We start from the raw sequence: 13,599 nt of genomic DNA, 5'->3' as shown, positions 1-13,599 counted from the left end.
CATAATTGATGTGGGTTGCAGCCAATGGAGCTCACCCATAGTGATGGTACCTAAACCAGACGGTACCCAACGGTTGTGTGTGGACTATAGAAAGGTTAATTCAGTGACAAGAACGGACTCTTATCCTATCCCATGTTTGGGGGATTGCATTGAAAAAGTGGGACAATCAGTTTTTATTTCCAAACTGGATTTAACTAAAGGTTACTGGCAGGTACCTTTATCCGAAAGGACGAAGGAGATTTCAGCTTTTGTGACTCCAGATGGTATATACCAATTCAAAGTTACACCATTTGCCATGAAAAACGCCCCAGCCACATTTCAACCGTTAACTAACAAAATTGTTTCAGGATTACCCAATTGTGCGGTACACATCGACGATCTGGTAATTTTCAGCCAGACATGGAAAGAATATTTAAAACATCTGAGGGAGTTATTCGATTGACTTCAGGAGGCGGGTTTGGTGATAATCCTAGCCAAAAGTGAATTTGGAAAAGCCCAAGTCACTTTCCTTGGCAATACAATTGGACCGGGTCGAATGGTCACACGGGATGTGCAACCTACAGTTATTGTGGAGTTTTAAATAAGCTCGAGACAGAGGGAAATAATGCGATTTCTTGGCATGAATGGATTTGATCGAACATTTGTGCAGATGTTTTGTGGCATGATTGCTCCACTGATGGACTTGCTGAAGAAACGTCAAAAATTTCAGTGGACAGCGGAGTTTCAATATGCATTTGACTGCCTGAAAGCTGTGAAAACCAATGCTCCTGTGTTGGAGAATTACAAGGGACTCTGCGATCAGATTGAACTAAAGTATCTGACTTTAAAGAGAAATGCCGAGGCATAGAGAAATGGATGGATCGTTCAGAGACCTTCTTGTTCAAAGAGACTGTCAATCGAGAAGGATTCCAGTTGAAGGAAAAACAAAAAATGGACTATTGTTGTACCTGTTTGCGTGTGTTGTTTTATTTTAAACAAAAAAGTATATTTACTGTGTGCATTTCTTAAAGGATAGTGAAAAGGTGAAAAATGAAACCATCTTGAAGTTGATGGTTTTTCTTTATTTCTTGGAGGGAGGTGTCATGTGAGAGTATCTTTAAGAAATGGGTGTTTATAAATGGGTGTGTATATAAATATCTGTAGTGAGAGTACCTTTAAGAAATGGGTGTTTACTACTGCAGTGATGTTAGAGAGTGGGTGGAGCTGGGCTGTCTGTCATGTTTTTAGTTTCATTTTAGTCTGTTTGTTGCAGGGTGTGTTTTAGTTGCGTTTTCAGTGTTGGAGCTGAAGCCAGACAGAGCAGGTGTACTGTTGATCTCTCTGCCATAAAAGACTATCTCTTGATCATTTGGTGAATTCAGAATTATAAATGTTCTCAGTAGTGAATGTAAACCTAATGTGCTTCTGTTAAAAGGCGTTTCTTCTGTCTTCTGGATGTTGTTTGGGAAGTTATTAAGGATTACTTAGTGTTGTATTCTTTGGGGGTTGTTTTTGAATTGATGGTTGCTAAGATGGTCACTTTATATTTCAAAAAGGTTAACTTGAATTTAGAGAATGAACATTGTTTTGCTTTAAAATTTATTTTCCATTTCTGCTGTACCACACCTGTAGAGTGGGCCGTGTGCTCCCCATACCACAACCTATTAAAAGTTGTGGGTCAGGGGAACTCCATGATACACTTTGGGGTTCTATAAACCCTGGCCCATAACAAATTGGGGGCTCGAGGGGGATAAAAGTATATCTATTGGATTGGCTTAGTGAACTTAAAGACAGTGAGGGATGAGCATATTGTGGTTGCTTATCAGGTGTGGTATTCTAGTTTAAGTAGGGAGTGTGCTGTGGACAATGGCTCTTTCAGAGGCTCAGATGTATTTGGGGGTGGAGACGGTCACAATCAGTACCTTACGGACAGAGACTAAAAGTAGAATGTTAGATTTGGCAAAAACATTGCAGTTAACATTACCTGACAAAATGCAAAAGATGAGGTAATTAAGGCGGTGGCTAAGCATTTACCAGACAGAGCAGGTGCCATAAAAGACTATCTCTTGATCATTTGGTGAATTCAGAATTATAAATGTTCTCAGTAGTAAATGTAAACTTAATGTGCTTATGTTAAAAGGTGTTTCTTCTGTCTTCTGGATGTTGTTTGGAAAGTTATTACGGATTATCATAGAATTTTGATTATCATAGAATTTACAGTGCAGAAGGAGGCCATTCGGCCCATCGAGTCTGCACCGGCTCTTGGAAAGAGCACCCTACCCAAGGCCAACACATCCACCCTATCCCCATAACCCAGTAACCCCACCCAACACTAAGAGCAATTTTGGGCACTAAGGGCAATTTATCATGGCCAATCCACCTAACGTGCACATCTTTGGACTGTGGGAGGAAACCGGAGCACCCGGAGGAAACCCACGCACACACGGGGAGGATGTGCAGACTCCTCACAGACAGTGACCCAAGCCAGAATCGAACCTGGGACCCTGGAGCTGTGAAGCAATTGTGCTATGCACAATGCTACCGTGCTGCCCACAAGGATTACTTAGTGTTGTATTCTTTGGGGGTTGTATTTGAATTGATGGTTGCTAAGATGTTCACTTTATATTTCAAAAAGGTTAACTTGAGTTCATAGAATAAACATTGTTTTGCTTTAAAAATTACTTTTCCATTTCTGCTGTACTACCCCTGTAGAGTGGGCCGTGTGCTCCCCATACCACAATCTATTAAAGGTTGTGGGTCAGGTGAACTCCATGATACACTTTGGGGTTCTCTAAACCCTGGCCTATGACACCTTTTCACTCTCAACTACTGAAATAAAAGTTGTGTTCTGTTGATCAGAAAAGCTTTTCCTCACTGCATTTGATGACCCTTGAACTACAAGCCAGGAAGATCAGTAGCCTTACACTTAGGGTGGTCAACTATGATTTGCAATCAGGAGATGATGGAGTTTGATTGATGGACATGCAACCTGACTGAAGGTAGGTGGGAGACACTATCAAAAGATGCATAAACAACTATTGCCAGGATATTGTCAGGGCCCATAGCCATTGTAGTATCCGGTGCCTTCAGTAGTTTCTTGGTATCTCGGGGAGTTAATCATATAGGCTGAAGACTGACATTTGTGATGATGGGAACCTCCAGTGGAAACTGAGAAAGATCATCCACTCGGCACTTCTGGCTGAAGGTTGTTGTGAATGCCTCAGCCTTGTCTTTTGCACATATGTTGGGCTCCTCCATCATTGAGGATGGGGATATTTGTGGAGCCTCCTCCTCCAGTGAGTTGTTTAATTGTCCACCACCATTCATGGCTGGATGTAGTAGGACCACATAGCTTAGATCTGATGCGTTTGTTGTGGAATCGCTTAGCTCTGTCTATTTCTTGCTGCTTAATTTGTTTGGCGCACAAGTAGTCCTGTGTTGTAACTTCACCAGGTTGATACCTCATTTTCCTACATGCCTAATGTTGGTCTTGGCATGCTCTCCTGCACACTGGGTTGATCCCCTGGCTTGGTGGTCATGGAAGGATCAACCCTGATGGATGGATGGATGCATGGATGGATGGAACCAGGGTTGCTCCCCTGGCTTGGTGGTAATGGTAAAGTGGGAGATATGCCGGGCCATGAGGTTGCAGTTTGTGGTTGAAAAAATTCTGCTGCTGCTGGTGGCTCACAGGGCCTCATGGATGCCCAGTCTTGAGTTGTGTGGTAGTATGCATTAGGGGTCATGTGGGACTGTGAAGCCGTGATGTCATTGGCTGACAGATCCCGGGTCCTGGTTGGCTGTTGACCTCTAGCTCTGCCCTGAAGGCGGAGTATAAGAACCAGGAGTTCTCCCCTGCAGGCCAGTCTGCTACTGAACTGCGGGGAACAAGTCACGCTTAATAAAGCATGATCGCCTTCATCTCTATTCGTCTCTCGTGAGTCTTTGTGCAGTACAAGTTGCTAGACCCGTTCGAAGTCTCAGTGAGGTGCAAGACCTCATTATATCTGTTAACTGTCTGATCAGTCCAGTAATTAAATTTGAAAAACATTGACAGTAACAGCGGTTTTGGGGGCAGCCCGGTGGCGCAGTGGTTAGTACTGATGCCTCACGGCACCGAGGACCCAGGTTCGATCCCGGCCCTGGGTCTCTGTCCATGTGGAGTTTGCACATTCTCCCTGTGTCTGCATGGGTCTCACCCCCATAACCCAAAGATATGCAGGGTAGGTGGATTAGCCATGCCTATTTTCTCTTTAATTGGAAATAAAATAAACTTTAAACAGAAAAATAAATAAATAAATAAAAATGGCTCTGTTGTGAATTTTCCCATCAGCCAGGAGTAACAGCGAAGGATTTAAACATGAATGTTATTACTGTAACACTGACATGATAATTTGTGGGAGGATGGATTTTCTCACACAATATTAAATGCAAACATGATGAAATGATGAAAATCCAGTGTAAATATGAACGATGGTGGATTCAATGATGATTCCGAAGTCATTTTGATGAGAAAAATAAAATCATACAGTATTCATGGTAGTTTTACTAAAGCAATAAGTTTAATCTAAAATAAAATCAAAATACTGTGAATGCTGGAAATCTGAAATAAAAACAGAAAGTGCTGGAAAAACTCAGTCACTCTGGTAGCATTTGAGTGTTAACATTTTGGGTCCAATACAACTATTGTATCCAAATTAATGTAAATCTTAATGAGGGACTTTGCAAGTCTCAAACTTAACACAGAGCTCTGTAAACTAAATTAAATGGTTGCAAATTAATCAACATATCTGTTAGTTTTTTTTAGAAATAAAGACTTCAATAGAGTTTACATAGCAGGTAAAAAGTACAGTTAAGAATCTGCAAGATAACTTTGTGTATTGACATTCAATCAGTGCACCTTGCAAAATAATAAATGCAGGAGGGTGTCAAGGAGGCAGAGGTGCCAATATATCTTACAAAATATAAATAGTGACCAGATTTTCAAAAATCAAAACTGCGCCAGATTGAAAAACCTTGAGTTTTCTTCTCCTGTACCCTCCAGGGCTCTGAAATTCGACACTCCTCTGTCGAAAAGGAGTCATTGTGGAAGCTGTGCGACATTGGAGGCATTACCTGGCCGGCAGGCGATCCACTCGCCTCACTGACCAACGGTCGGCTACCTTCATGTTTAACAATAAACAGCGGGGCAAGATCAAGAATGACAAGATCCTAAGGTGGAGGATCGAACTCTACACCTATAATTATATCTTGTATCGACCTGGGAAGTTCAATGAGCCTCCAGATGCCCTATCCCGCAGTACATGTGCCAGCGCACTAGTAGACCGACTTCGGGCCCTCCACAATGACCTGTCACCCAGGGGTCACCCGGTTCTTCCACTTCATCAAGGCCCGCAACCTGCCTTACTCCATCGAGGTCAGGACCATGACCCGGGACTGCCAAATCTGCGCGGAGTGCAAACCGCACTTCTATCGGCCAGAGCACACCTGGTAAAGGCCTCCCGCCCCTTCGAGCTCCTCAGGGTCAATTTCAAAGGGCACCTCCCCTCCACTGACCATAACGTGTACTTCCTCAACATCATTGATGAGTACTCACATTTCCCTTTCGCTATCCCATGCCCTGACATGACCTCTGCCACAGTCATCAAGGCCCTGCACAGTCTCTTCACCTTGTTCGGTTTCCCCACTTATATCCATAATGATCGGCGTTCCTCTTTCATGAGTGATGAGCTGCGTCAGTTCCTGCTTAGCAAGGGCATCGCCTCAAGCAGGACTACCAGCTACAACCCCCGGGGTAACGGACAGGTGGAGAGGGAGAACGCGACGGTCTGGAAGGCCATCCTTCTTGCCCTACGGTCTAGAAGTCTCCCTGTCTCCCGCTGGCAGGAGGTCCTTCCCGATGCGCTCCACTCCATCCTGTCGCTCCTGTGTTCCGCCACCAATGTGACCTCTCACGAGAGGATGTTTGTTTTCCCCAGGAAATCCACCTCAGGAGTCTCGCTTCCATCCTGGCCGACGGTCCCAGGGCCTGTCCTCCTCCGGAAGCATGTGAGGAGCCATAAGTTGGATCCGCTGGTCGAAAAGGTCCTTCTCCCTCATACTAACCCCCAATATGCCTACGTGGCATACCATGACGGGCGGGAGGGCACAGTCTCCCTTCGGGATTTGGCACCCGCAGGTTCCCCAGTGGCCATCACCACTACCCCCGACCCTCCACCATCTCCCCCCATTGCTACTCATCTACTATAAGATACAGAAGACGACACGCTCCTGGTCACGCAGGCCTCAACACCTCATCCAACACAAATATCCACACCACAGCCGGGACTGAGGCGGTCACAGCGGAAAGTCAAAGCCCCGACACTCGATCTATAACTCAACCCGTCCACTTCACCCCTGCCGGACTCTTTTTTTAACAGGGGGCGAATGTGGTAAACCACTGTATTGTACTGTTGTATTGTTACATGCCTGGGCTCCTCCCCTCGGTCTCATGTATAAAGGTGGCCAACCTCCAGCCCTGCCCTCCTTCTGGGACCGGCTGCCAGCAGGTGTCTTTAAGCTGGTTAAAGCCAGTTTTTCTCCTGACTCCTCGTCTGTCGTCAATTGATGGTACATCGCTGGTATATTTAGTGAGTGCCTGGATGCTTAGTCGCCCAAATATTAAGTATGTAAGGAAACATCGATAACGTATGCTACATCAGAATGTGATATATTGCATACAAAAATGGTTGTAATTAATCAATGCACACCCCTGAGCTAGTCAAAATCAGTGTTTCGATATATTAGCTTCCAAATAAGATATGAAACATAAATTGAAGTCAATTATTAAAAAATCTATATTTGAGGGTGAGTGGAATAATGGGCCCAGAAACAGGAGACGCGCCTGGGTTTATGCGTTATCTCTTGGAACTTCGTGCTATGAGGTTAGTCATGAACTTACAGGCGAAGCTGCGATAATTCTTAATTAACCCTGATGTCAGAATCATTACATGCAATATCCACACATAGATTGGAAAACTAAGAGCTAAGAAACGTTCTGGCAGCTAACAGCTAAGGGAATCGAATTGAACGACATTTTGAGATATACCACTGCAGTCGCCGAGCAGCGCCGAAAACCCACCCCACCCCCAATCCATGTAGTGTGCGGCTTGAGGCAATGACTTTGCGACAGTGTGCAGCGTCAAAAAATGAGTTTGCGACAGTGTGCGTCACGAGCCGATGGGTTTGCGACGGTGCGCGACGTGACGCAACGACTTTGCGACAGTGTGCGGCGTGACGCGGTCCTTTGTGCGGATCATGTCGGAGAGCGCGGTACGAGTGGACATGCCGGCCAAACGACAGAAACTGAGCGACGAAAACAGCAACCCGGACGTGTCCGGAGACGAAAACGTGAGTCAGGACGATCGCTGTTATAAGGAGGGTCGCAGCGACGATGTGTCCGGCCATTTCTAATGAGAGTTTTGTTTAAAAGTTCCACGGTCCCTCAAGTTGGGACGTTGGACGGCCTCCGGTGCCGCGGGAAGAACAATGAGAATCTGCAGCTTGTTTAGACCCAGGGCACCGGCTTTACTTCAACATCAGTCAGTGCGATGGATCTCAGCCAGGCGTGCGGGTGGGGGAGGTAAACCCAGAATCGCTGTAGCCTCCTGTCGCTGCACAGCACGATATTGTTATCCCAGTAGACAGTATGAATATAACACTTGTTATATTTGTAACGGTTTCATTTTTTTTCTCCCATTCTAATTGTTGGTACCATATTGCGGCTTATGCTGTTATCTCCATCGCAAACCCTGGTGCTGCCTCCATCAACTGTGCGCACATTGTGACTACAAACAGCTATGACCAGAATTGACGACTCCAGTTCGTGGAACTTGATTTCATTGCTGCAGACATTGGCTTTGGCATGAATCTGGCTGGTAATGTGATGGCTTGGGGGCTTTCTGCTGAATTTACCCCTGGTTCTTCATTGGATTTATGGTTCTTCATTGGATTTAAATTAGATTGAAGAATTATGGAACATTTTTCCCAGACTCATTCCCCATGTCTTTTTTGTTTGTTCAACCATATATCTAATGAGCAGAAACCCAACACTAGCTACCCAAATCAATTAACTAGGATTTCTCTGCAGAATATTTATTTGCTCAATGGAGTCCAGATGCACGACTTGGAGGGAAACTCCTCATTTCACAGGGTTTTGCCAAGAGTCCATCTCACTTTGGTTTGGTACTGATAATCTGCCAATGGTTTGCAGAACAATATGGAACTGCATTGCAAAATCTGTGTTCTCTACAGACGTGACAAATTCATCATTGGAATACTGCTTAAGCATTAGAACAGTAATTTCCAGTACAGAAGGGCCCTTTTGATCCATAATCCTGTGCTAACACCGATTTCACTTTGGAACGATCCATTTTAATCCTCCTTGCTCTTGTATCCTTCAATAGTTTGCATCAAGAAAATGTACGTAAAAACATTGCTTCTTGATGTTACAATTCATGGTGTGAGGAGTCTCACACTATTTCTACAGTGTAAAATCAGTTGACGTGTGCATCATGATTCCTCTGCTCTTGCTTTTAAAAGCCTGTTCGCATATTTGTTGAGTTAACATGAACAACTAAGTTATGAAGTATCAGATGTAACTTGATGCTTCATTATTTCCCTACTTCAGTGGTGCATTGAGCTGATACTTCTGCAATGCATATTTTATCGCATTCAAACCAACTTTCAAAGATGAAAAGTTATCAACAAAATTTGCTGATCAACTGCAAAACTAAAGCTATGGATCTGATGTGTTCCTACCTTTGGGAAGTCAAAGTAATAAGGAAGAGAAGTAAAATACAAAATCGGTAAAATATTAATGTATTTTTGACTTTTTAATAAATGGATATGGGAGTGAAGGTTATCGGGGTAGGTAGGAAAGGAGTTGAGGCCACAATCAGATAGACACGCTCATACTAAATGGTGGAGCATGCTCAATGGACCAAGTAGTGTAGTCCTGTCCCTAATTTGCTTGTTCGTACATTATCAAAATTTTCAGTTCACGATGTTTGTCTATCTGTGACAGGTTTTATTATTGACCAGTGTTTCATGCACCTGCCATCTTATATTGAAGCGGAGTTGAAAAGGGAACTCGAACCAAAATATTCCACTGTTGATTTGAATAGAAGTAGTTTTGAAATTCAGTGCAATTTTTTAGGCCACATTGCTGGCTATTTTGCATGACAGATGCAGAATGAAACTGCCACATATTTCATTAAAGGAATATGTTAACACTTTCTTAACTTTTTCAAAAGTTCATGGTATTTTTAATAATGGTAATAGCTTTTCTGTTGTAGAGTACTTCAACAACACTGTTTCACGGTGTTGTGCGTTCTTTGATCTAAGTAGCTCGAAAAAGATATATTGAACTGTTTGTAGGTAATTTTTCTTTTGCGTATTGTTTTCTTTACAGGATGATGCTGCTAGTATTGAGAGTGGTACAAATACGGAGAGGCCAGACACTCCAACAAACACACCGAATGTTCCTGGACGGAAGAGTTGGGGGAAGGGCAAGTGGAAGTCCAAGAAATGCAAATATTCCTTTAAGTGTGTCAACAGTCTTAAGGTTTGTGTCTGGAACAATTCACCAGTGGTTGATGTCATAACTTGAATCATATAGCACAGAAGACCTTTCAGCCCTTCATTCATGTGCCAGTTTTTAAAGAAATCCCATTTGTCTCATTCCCCTGCTTATTTCCTATAACCTGGAAACTTTTTCTATTTTGATTATTTATTTATAATTTTTTCCAATTAAGGGGCAATTTAGCATGGCCAATCCACCTACCCTACACACCTTTGGGTTGTGGGGTGAGACCTGCGCATACATGGGGAGAATGTGGAAACTCAACACGGATAGTAACCCGGGGCCGGGATTGAACCTGAGTCCTCGGCGCCGTGAGGTAGCGGTGCTAATCACTGCACCACCCAATATCTATTTCAATTATATATCCAATTCAAGTTCTGACCGAAACTACAGCTACTACCTTTTCAGGCATTGTATTCCAAATCATGACTCGCTGCATAATTGCATAATAACTTGCTCCAATTCAGTTACAACTTGAGTACTGCTGAAAGAAAGCTTTTTGTTTTGCACTCATCGGGATTCTCCAGCAGTGACCAAGGGACAAAAATTTATACTGCATGAGAAGTATGATTGGTTGGCAAGTGGACTCTGGTGGAGGCTTTGCCATGAAGAATGCAGCTTGGAACAATTAACTGTCCAGCTTTGTTCAAATTCAAACCAGACAGGTCGACTCCAATTGGTCGAGGCAATGCCCTGGGGAATCAATACTGTTTGTGAAGCTTTAGTTTAGTTGAAAAGGCTTAATGGTGGACATGTTCCTTTTGGCTGCAAAAGACAGTGTAAATGTATGTTAGTTCGAGCATGCATATCTCTCAACCAACTATTTGTATAACTGACATCGACACAACAATGACCAAATTTGGGATATCAACAACATAACTTGAGTCACGGGGAAGTTAAAAATAGCTAACTTGTCGATCAAATTTTTCAAAGTGTATTACAAAGACAATTACAGCACTGGAACAGGCCCTTTGACCCTGCAAGCCTGCACCGACCGTGCTGCTCGTCTGAACTAAAACCCACTGCCCTTCTGGGAACCATATCCCTCAATTCCCATCCTATCCCTGTATTTGTCAACACGGCCCTTAAAAATCACTATCATATCTGCTTCCACTACCTCCCCCGGCAGCGAGTTCCATGCTCCCACCACCCTCTGTGTAAAAGAACATGCCTCGTATATCTCCTTTAAATCTTGCACCGTAAACCTATGCCCCCTAATAATTGACTCTTCCACCCTGGGAAACATCTTCTGACTATCCACTCCATCCATAATCTTGTAGACATCTATCAGGTCGCCCCTCAACCTCCGTCATTCCAGTGAGAATAAACCAAATTTCTCCAACCTCTCCTCAGCTAATGCCCTCCATACGAGGCAACGTCCTGGTGAATCTTTTCTGTACCCTCGCCAAAGCCTCCACATCCTTCTGGTAGTGTGGCGTCCAAAATTGAACACAATATTCCAAGTGCGGCCTAACTAAGGTTCTATGAAGCTGCAACATGACTTGGCAATTTTTAAACTCAATGCCCTGGCCGATGAAGGCAAGCTGGCCGTATGCCTTCTTGACTACCGTCTCCATCTGCTTTGCCACTTTCAGTGGCCTGTGTACCTGTATACCCAGATCCCTCTATCTTATCAATACTCTTAAGGGTTCTGCCATTTACTGTATATTTCCCATCTGTATTAGACCTTCTAAAATGCATTACCTCACATTTGCTCAGATTAAACTCCATTTGCCATCTCTTCGCCCAAATCTCCAACTGATCTATATTCTGCTGTATCCTCTGACAGGCCTTATCACTATCCCCAATTCCACCAACCTTTTGTGTCGTCTGCACATTTACTAATCAAACCATTTACATTTTCCAGCAAATCATTTATATTTATAACACACAGCAAAGGTCCCTGAGGAACGCCACTAATCACAGCCCTCCATTCAGAAATGCACCCTTCCACTGCTACCTTTTTGTCTTCTATGACCAAGCCAGTTCTGTTTCCAGCTTGCCAGATCACCTCTGATCCCGTGAGACTTCGCCTTCTGTACCAGTCTGCCATGAGGGACCTTGTCAAAGGCCTTACTGAAGTCCATGTAGACAACATCCACTGCCCTACCCTCCCCTTCACAAAACCATGTTGCCTCTCCCTAATACGTCCACTTATTTCCAAGTGGGAGTAAATCCTGTCTCGAAGAATCTTCTCCAATAATTTCCCTGCCACTGACAGAAGGCTCACCTGGATTATCCTTGCTACCCTTAAACAAAGGAACGACATTGGCTATTCTCCAATCTTCAGGGACTTCCCCTGTAGCCAATGAGGATACAAAGATTTCACTCAAGGCCCCAACAATTTCCTCCCTTGCCTCTCTCAGTATTCTGGGGAGTATCCCATCAGGCCCTGGGGACTTGTCTACCGTAATATTTTTCAACACCCTCGATACCTCCTCCTCTTTGACCTCAACATGACCCAAACTATCTACACGCCCTTCCCCAGACATATCATCCATAAAGTCATTCTCTTTGGTGAATACTGATGCAAAGTACTCATTTAATACTTCACCCATTTCCTCTGGCTCCACGCATAGATTTCCTTCCCTGTTCCTGAGTGGGCCAACCGTCTCCCTGGCTATCCTCGTGCTCTTTGTATATGTGTAAAAAGCCTTGGGATTTTCCTTAATCCTGCTGGCCAATGACTTTTCGTCACCACTTTTAGCCCTCCTGCTACTTGCTTAGGTTTCTTTCTACTTTCCTTGTATTCCACACTTGCTTCGTGTGTTCCCAGCCTCCTAGACTTGACAAATGCTTCCTTTTTCTTTTTGACTAGGCTCACAATATCTCTCGTTATCCAAGGTTCCTGAAAATTGCCATACTTATCCTTCATCCTTACAGGAGTGTGCCGGTCCTGAATTCCTATCAACCTACACTCCCAAATTCCAGATGTTGATTTGCCCTCAAACATCTGCCCCTGTTAGATCCAAGGTTGTGCCCGTGTTCATCACCAAACATATTGCCAATGCTAAAGTGAGATATCATCCCACGATCAAGCTGGTGTTTATGCAAGGTGAGAGGGACAGATTGGTAGGAGGGTCATGAATTTATGGCACTTCGTCTGAGTATGAATACTCCTTTCATTTTTTAATTTGATCAGTTTGTGCTGCTACATTGCCTTAGTGAACGACTGCACCATGAACAATACCATCTTGAAACCGCCTGCACTGTAAAAGTGGAAAAGGTTTAGAAGTGCAATCAATTACACCACCAGTCATGTACGAAGCCTCTGACATGACTTCACTCATGCATATGGTTTCAGTTTGGAATGCCTTCGCTGACATATCAACCAAGAATAGATACATATTTGCTGTGTTTGAAATCGTCCCGGCTATCCTGCCACACACCAGGATCCACTGAAGATGCTGAATCCTTGCAAGTGTGCATAACTGATCTACCACATGCATTATGTGATTCCTAGCAACTTGGTCAATTTTCACATGTAATGTGGCTGCCTGGTAGCATTGCAAGGCCTCAAGGCCAACCTGGGCATACATAACTGTACATATAGATTCATAGATGTTTATAGCATGGAAACAGGCCCTTCAGCCCAGCTTGTCCATGCCCAGTTTCTATCACTAAGCTAGTCCCACTTGCCCGCATATGGCCCATATCCCTCTATATCCACCCCGCCCATGTAACTCTAACTTTTCTAAAGGCAAAAATTGTACCCGCCTCTACCACTGCCTCTGGCAGCTCGTTCCAGATGCTCACCACCCTCTGTGTGTAAAAAATTCCCCTCTGGTCTCTTTTGTACCTCTCACCTCAAACCTATGCCCTCTAATTCTAGACTCCTCTACCTTTGGGAAAAGATGTTGACTATCTGCCTTATTTATGCTCTGCGTTATTTTATAGACCTCTATAAGATCACCGTAAGCCTCCTACGCTCCAGGGGAAAAAGTCCCAGCCTCTCCTTATAACTCCGACCATCAAGTCCTGGTAGCATCCTCGTAAAT

At 43.9% G+C, this 13,599-nt stretch overlaps 1 protein-coding gene across 1 annotated transcript in view; it reads left to right on the top strand.

The window, feature by feature from the left end:
* Window positions 1-7,251: 7,251 nt before the first annotated feature.
* eed (embryonic ectoderm development) overlaps window positions 7,252-13,599 on the top strand; it is a 40,754-nt gene continuing 34,406 nt past the window's right edge. Inside the window, exons 1-2 of the mRNA XM_072476495.1 lie at window positions 7,252-7,368; window positions 9,431-9,583. Of these exons, the coding sequence (XP_072332596.1) occupies window positions 7,276-7,368; window positions 9,431-9,583 (246 nt within the window). The 5' untranslated portion in view covers window positions 7,252-7,275. The remainder of the gene's footprint in view (window positions 7,369-9,430; window positions 9,584-13,599) is intronic.

Source organism: Scyliorhinus torazame, chromosome 15 (assembly GCF_047496885.1).
Source record: "Scyliorhinus torazame isolate Kashiwa2021f chromosome 15, sScyTor2.1, whole genome shotgun sequence".
NCBI classification, from domain to species: domain Eukaryota; kingdom Metazoa; phylum Chordata; class Chondrichthyes; order Carcharhiniformes; family Scyliorhinidae; genus Scyliorhinus; species Scyliorhinus torazame.
The sequence above is the reverse complement of the archived record's forward strand: the minus strand, read 5'-3'. Positions and strand labels throughout refer to the sequence as shown.